This window comes from Rhamphochromis longiceps, linkage group LG23 (assembly GCF_057381845.1).
Source record: "Rhamphochromis longiceps isolate RC_006_pf linkage group LG23, R_longiceps_female_GT1.1, whole genome shotgun sequence".
NCBI lineage: Eukaryota > Metazoa > Chordata > Actinopteri > Cichliformes > Cichlidae > Rhamphochromis > Rhamphochromis longiceps.
Genome location: NC_140578.1, coordinates 246299 through 252472, shown reverse-complemented (window position 1 = coordinate 252472; position 6174 = coordinate 246299). Strand labels below are relative to the sequence as shown.

General features: G+C 45.5%; 1 protein-coding gene and 1 pseudogene across 2 annotated transcripts in view; one reads left to right on the top strand and one right to left on the bottom strand.

Annotated features, from left to right (window-relative positions):
• The window catches only part of LOC146640852 (uncharacterized), a 12554-nt pseudogene extending 9165 nt beyond the window's left edge, over window positions 1-3389 (bottom strand).
• The window catches only part of pex5la (peroxisomal biogenesis factor 5-like a), a 112872-nt gene that overhangs the window by 58837 nt on the left and 47861 nt on the right, over window positions 1-6174 (top strand). For both annotated transcript variants that reach the window (XM_085399196.1, XM_085399195.1), the window contains exon 2: window positions 4295-4399. In XM_085399196.1, the coding sequence (XP_085255322.1) occupies window positions 4295-4399 (105 nt within the window). The remainder of the gene's footprint in view (window positions 1-4294; window positions 4400-6174) is intronic.

Sequence of the window (6174 nt, the reverse complement as noted above, 5' to 3'; positions counted from 1 at the left end):
TGATTCACTCAACAGTTGTCAGTCAGACATCTAACGATGAAACAAATTACACTCCAAAAGACCCAATGCTTCTGATGCTTAAGCTCAGTAAGCCCCCCCCCCCCCCCCCCAGCTCTGCCGGCGGTTGACTCCAAATCTCCCGAGAATAGAATAGAATAGAATAGAATAGAATAGAATAGAATTCAACTTTATTGTCATTGCACATGCACAGGTACAGGGCAACGAAATGCAGTTTGCATCCATCCAGAAGTGCTTTAGTGATATAGATATATTACAATATATATTAGCAATAATATAGATATGTGAGTATATTACAGAAATGGGTCTATTATGGTATGTTATAATGTACACGGTATGAAGTATGTTGTGAATATTCTATAACTATAAGTATGTACAGGCTGTAGTGAGTACAAGCTATGTACAGGATATGAACAGGATATAAATATGAAAAACTATACAGAATATGAAATAAATAACTTTACAGAATCTGGGATATACAGCTATACAGAAATGGGAACTATGCAAGTTGTAAACAGTTGTAGGATTAAAAATTATCGAATGTACAGAATGATTATTTACACAGAGCTATACAGTAGTGCAGTTAAGATAAGTGAGGGTGTAGATAGTTTCTACAGAGGCTATATAAAGTGCTGGTGGTTGTGAGTGGTGGTTCAGTCCATGTTATTATTGTGTTTGAGGGTACAGTTGTCCATTGTGGGTGTGTGTATGTTCAGTCCATGAGTTTAACGTGGGTCAGATGTCAGGAGGCAGAGTTCAGGAGTCTGACAGCTGTGGGGAAGAAGCTGTTCCGGTACCTGGTGGTCTTAGTCCGGAGGCTCCTGTGGCGCCTCCCAGAGGGCAGGAGGGTGAAGAGTCCATGTGATGGGTGACTGGGGTCTTTGATGATTTTCCCAGCCCTTTTCAGACACCGCTTCCTGTAGATGTCTTTTATGGCAGGAAGTGGTGCTCCGGCGATGCGCTGGGCAGTTTTCACGACCCTCTGCAACGCCTTCCGGTCCGAGGCAGAGCAGTTCCCGTACCAGACTGTTATACAGTTGATCAGGATGCTCTCGATGGTGCAGCGATAGAAGTTCACCAGGATGTCTGAGGACAGGTGGTTCTTCCTCAGAGTCCTCAAGAAGAAGAGGCGCTGGTGAGCCTTCTTGACCAGCTTGGAGCAGTTGGTCGTCCAGGTGAGATCCTCGGAGATGTGGACTCCCAGGAACTTGAAGCTGCTCACACGCTCCACAGCCGTCCCCTTAATGTGGATGGGTGGATGTGGGTTCCTCCTGTAGTCCACGATGAGCTCCTTGGTCTTCTCGGTGTTAAGCAGCAGGTTGTTTCTGTCGCACCACTCAGCCAGACGATCCACCTCCTCCCTGTAGGCGGCCTCATCGTTGTCACTGATGAGGCCAATCACCGTGGTGTCATCTGCAAACTTAATGATGGTGTTGGAACCATCAGCAGGTCTGCAGTCGTGGGTGAAGAGGGAGTAGAGGAAAGGGCTCATCACACAGCCTTGTGGTACACCGGTGTTCATTGTGATGGTAGATGAGCAGCGGTTATCCAGCCGGACATGTTGGGGGCGGTTGGTCAGGAAGTCCAGTAACCATTTGCAGATGAGGGAGCTGATGCCCAGGTCTGTCAGTTTCCTGATGAGTTGTGAGGGGTGGATTGTATTGAATGCTGAACTGAAGTCTATAAACAGCATTCTGGCGTAGGTGTTGTTGTTGTCCAGGTGTGAGAGGACAGAGTGCATTGCGATGGAGACTGCATCCTCTGTGCTCCTGTTCCGGCGGTATGCGAATTGGTGGGGGTCCAGGGTGGGGGGGAGACAGGATTTGAAGTGTGCTAGGACCAGCTGCTCTAAGCACTTAGTGATGATGGGGGTGAGTGCTACTGGGCGGTAATCATTGAGGCAAGATGGGTTGGAGTTTTTGGGTATCGGGACGATGGAGGTGGATTTGAAGCAGGCCGGTACCACAGCGTGGGCCAAGGACAGATTGAATATGTCTGTGAGCACTCCTGCAAGCTCCCCAGAACATGCTCTGAGAACACGCCCGGGGATGCCATCAGGGCCTGCAGCCTTGTGGACATTGATCCTGCTCAGCACCGCTCCTACATCGGTGGGGGAGAGAGTCATAGGTTGGTGGTCTGGCGTCATGTCTGCTTTGGTTGTGGTTGTGGGGTTCCCTCGCTCAAAACGAGCATAAAAGTTGTTGAGCTCATTGAGGAAGGAGACATCAGAGGATGCGGGGGAGGGTTTGGTGGTCCTGTAGTCTGTAATGGTCTGGAGTCCTTGCCACATGCGTCGGGGGTTGGAGTTGGAGAAGTGTTCTTCTACCTTCTTTTTGTAATGGTGTTTGGCTTTTTTGATGCCCTTCTTTAGATTAGCCCTGGCTGTACTGTAGGCGTGTGCATCTCCTGACCTAAAGGCAGTGTTGCGGGCCTTCAGGAGGAGACGAACATCCCGGTTCATCCAAGGCTTCTGGTTGGGGTACATGGTGATCCGTTTCTGGGTGGTGACACTGTCTGTGGTTTTGGAGATGTAATCCAGTACAGATGAGGCGTACTGGTCCAGGTCTGTGTGGGTGAACATATTCCAGTCTGTGTTTTTAAATCTGTCCTGGAGCACTGCCTCTGTCCCCTCTGGCCACACTTTAATTGTCCTCACAGCAGGTTTCACACGTTGGATGAGTGGTGAATACCGTGGTGTGAGGAACAGGGAGAGATGGTCCGATTGTCCAATGTGGGGGAGGGGTGTGGCTTTGTAGGCTCCAGCCAGGTTGGAATACACATGGTCTAAAGTCTTGTCTCCTCTGGTGTGGCAGGAGATATGTTGGTGGAATCTGGGGAGGACTGTCTTTAAGTTGGTGTGGTTGAAGTCGCCAGCAACAATAAAAGCAGCCTCGGGGTGTTTATTCTGGTGTTTGTTAATGGCTGCAGAAAGTTCTTTCATGGCCAACCTAGCATTAGCGTCGGGGGGTATATACACGGCAGTGAGTATGATCGAAGTGAGTTCTCTGGGGAGGTAATAAGGTCTGCATTTGACCATTAAAAACTCCGCATTAGGTGAGCAGTGACTCTCAGTAGTAGTGGAGTTCATGCACCAAGCATTGTTAATATAAATGCACAAACCTCCACCTCTGGTCTTGCCGGAGTCATCTGCTAGCCTGTCGGCTCGGTGTGTGTGGCGTCCTGCTAACTCGATAGCATTGTCCGGGCAGCTGTTGTTCAGCCATGTTTCAGTGAAAAACATGACATTTGAGTCCATAATCCGTCTGTTGTTAGTGATGGAGAGCCGTATCTCATCCATTTTGTTTGCCAGAGAACGGACATTGGCGAGAAAAATACTGGGTAAAGGCAGCCGGTGTGGTGTTAGCTTTAGCTTAGCCCGAGAACTATGTCGATCTAAGAAAGCAAGACCGAGACAGCGAGACCAAGACAAGACCAAGACCACGTAAAAGTGGTCTCGGGACACCCAACTCTAGTTAGTGGTAAATGGACTGATTCTTGTATAGCGCTTTTCTGCTCTCCCAAAGCGCTCTGTACAACATTCACACAAACAAGTGCTTTCTAATTACCATTCACACACCGATGGATGCATCAGAGAGCAACTTGGTGTTAATGTCCGAGGATATTTGGCACGCAGACTAGTAGGAGCCAGGGACTGAACCACCAACCTTCCTGAGCTACAGCCACCCCGTGCTCATCCAAATGATGAATGATGATTTCCTTGATTGTTGATTGATGATTGTTTTCCTTTTTTCATCCTCTCAATTGGTCTTTTTTACTATATAATAATTTTACTATCGTGGGTATCCAGATTTTAACACGCTGGCTTCAGTTTTCGTAGTTTTCACCTTAACAAGTTAAATATATGCAGGAGAAGAGGAAATATTGAAAATAGTGTAGAAACAAATCATTGCATCACACAGTTTAATTTTTTAGACCAAACTTTTTATATTAGCACTTGCAATTGTACCCATAGTGGAGTCAAAGCCTTACACTCTGTATAATGAGCTCTTTATAATCATCACAGTGTGCAGAAGTGCTGCTGTGGACAACCATACTCATCTCTGTCCACAGTCAACCCTCTACATCGTGCAGTGACCTTCGTTTCATTGCCATGGTCTTGTGGAAATGTCTTTAGTTGATGTGTTGATTATCAGACAGCCTGTAGTATTTGTCCATCATCATAAGGTAAAGTATGCTCTGTAAGATGCCCTGGATGGGGTCGCACTGAGTTGTCCAACTGTCCTGACACAAGTCGTTGTTGATCTCACTGTTGTAGGGGAAAGACTCTAGGGCTGCAGATAAGACTGTTGCCATGGTCCTGAAGGAGATACCAAGTAAGGCGTCATCAGAAGGGAAGCCCCTCCTCACAGTGACTACAAAGGTGGGCAGATGCATTTCAGAAACACCCCACCCACCCCCAATCCCAAACCCACCCCCTGGATTAAAGCAGAAAGTCCTCCTGTGTTGGTCACACTGAAACACGAGCAAAGCTTTGAGTGTCCTATAACTGACCTCTCCTGTCTACTAACTCCTAACTTGAGCCTTATGACTGTTGTATCTAACAAAGAAGCGAAAATTATTTCATTTCCAGCTGCTCTATGGGGTATAAAACCCACCTAATGCATCACTACGTTTGTACAAACAGAGCCTAATGATGTTACCATCTACACAAGTAACCTCAAATTCACTGCAATTATTCATGCGACTCTTTATCTTTTCCAATTAGCCTCTGCAACACTCATAGTGCTCCTCCACTTCTATATTTAACACTGTATGGGGATTAACCACAAATTTCGTGTCCCATTCATAATCGGGTCAGTCAAACTTCCTCGTGAACTTTTTACACCTCATAAGCAGCTAATCCTCAGCACAAACAGTGTGTGAATGCATTTCCAAAAAAATGCTATGTCACACAGCATGGCATTGAGCTGTTGGTGGTGTTCTTTGAACCAAAGACTGCAGCAAATTACTGCAGCCATTGCTGAGCTTTTCACTTCTCTGTTGCTTTTTAAGTGGTAAAGCTGGAGTCTATGCACCAAGTGCCAGTATGAGTTTTGTTGCCCTGTGCTTGATTGCTTCTGTGGGTGCTGCTGCTGCGTGTGTGTCTATGTTTTGATAAGCTGTAGCATGCTTTACTCCTGTTTTATTTTCTAATGCAGTGTCTGGTTTGATAAGCTCTCATACAACAGATATAATTTTCCCACTTAAGTGTGGGGGGGATGTAATTATAGCCCCAAATTGTTTGCTGAGTCGACACCAACAGAGTACGATTTAAAGATTTATCTTAAACCAAAGTGTAAAGGGTCAGGAAGGAATCAGTGATTGTTAGCACATGTTTCCTGTATCTGACATTTCTGCTCATTTAAGATGCTGCAGTGAGGCTGAAATCAAATTAATGGAAATAATAGATCAATAACTTATTCTCAGTTTGGATGTTAGCAGCTCATATTTCTCCTGCTACTTTACATTGAGTTTTATTGCTGCTTCAAACAGGCAACGCTCCATCAGTTATGCTCAGCGAGTCTGATCGACCACCGGTGAATGAGGTGATAACGGCCTATTGAGTGTGCTGGTAGGTGGAGGAGGCCGCCGACTGGCAACAGGCACGAGGCTGATAACAGCTGATGATGACCATTCATGGTCTAAAAACATTCAGACTGGGGGGGTTTACATTTTACAGCCTTCAAATGTCAATAATCTTGTCTTCAGGCCCAGCATTGAGTGAAAAGAACATGAACACAAATGTCATTACCATTTTGGGTTTACTTCTCACAGTGCAATGATGACAGCATGTTTCCATGAGGCCACAGGCTTCAACTTTCAAAATGAATCAAAAATAACAAACAATAACAAAACAATATAAAACCTCTCATTTCATTTATTTATTTATAAAGCACGTTTAATAACAATAGGGAGCTGACCAAAGTGCTGTACAAAGTAATGACATTGACGACAACGACAGGTAAGAAAATTAAAAGAAAATTAGGATAAAAGAATTGGTAACTCTCCTACAGTTTCGAAAGCCAGAGTAAAAAAATATGTTTTCAGATGCGATTTAAAAAGAGTAACAGTTGGGGCCTTTCTAATGTGGAGAGGTAGATCATTCCACATTTTCAGTGCCACAACCGCAAATGCCCGATCTCCTCTATGAACCAT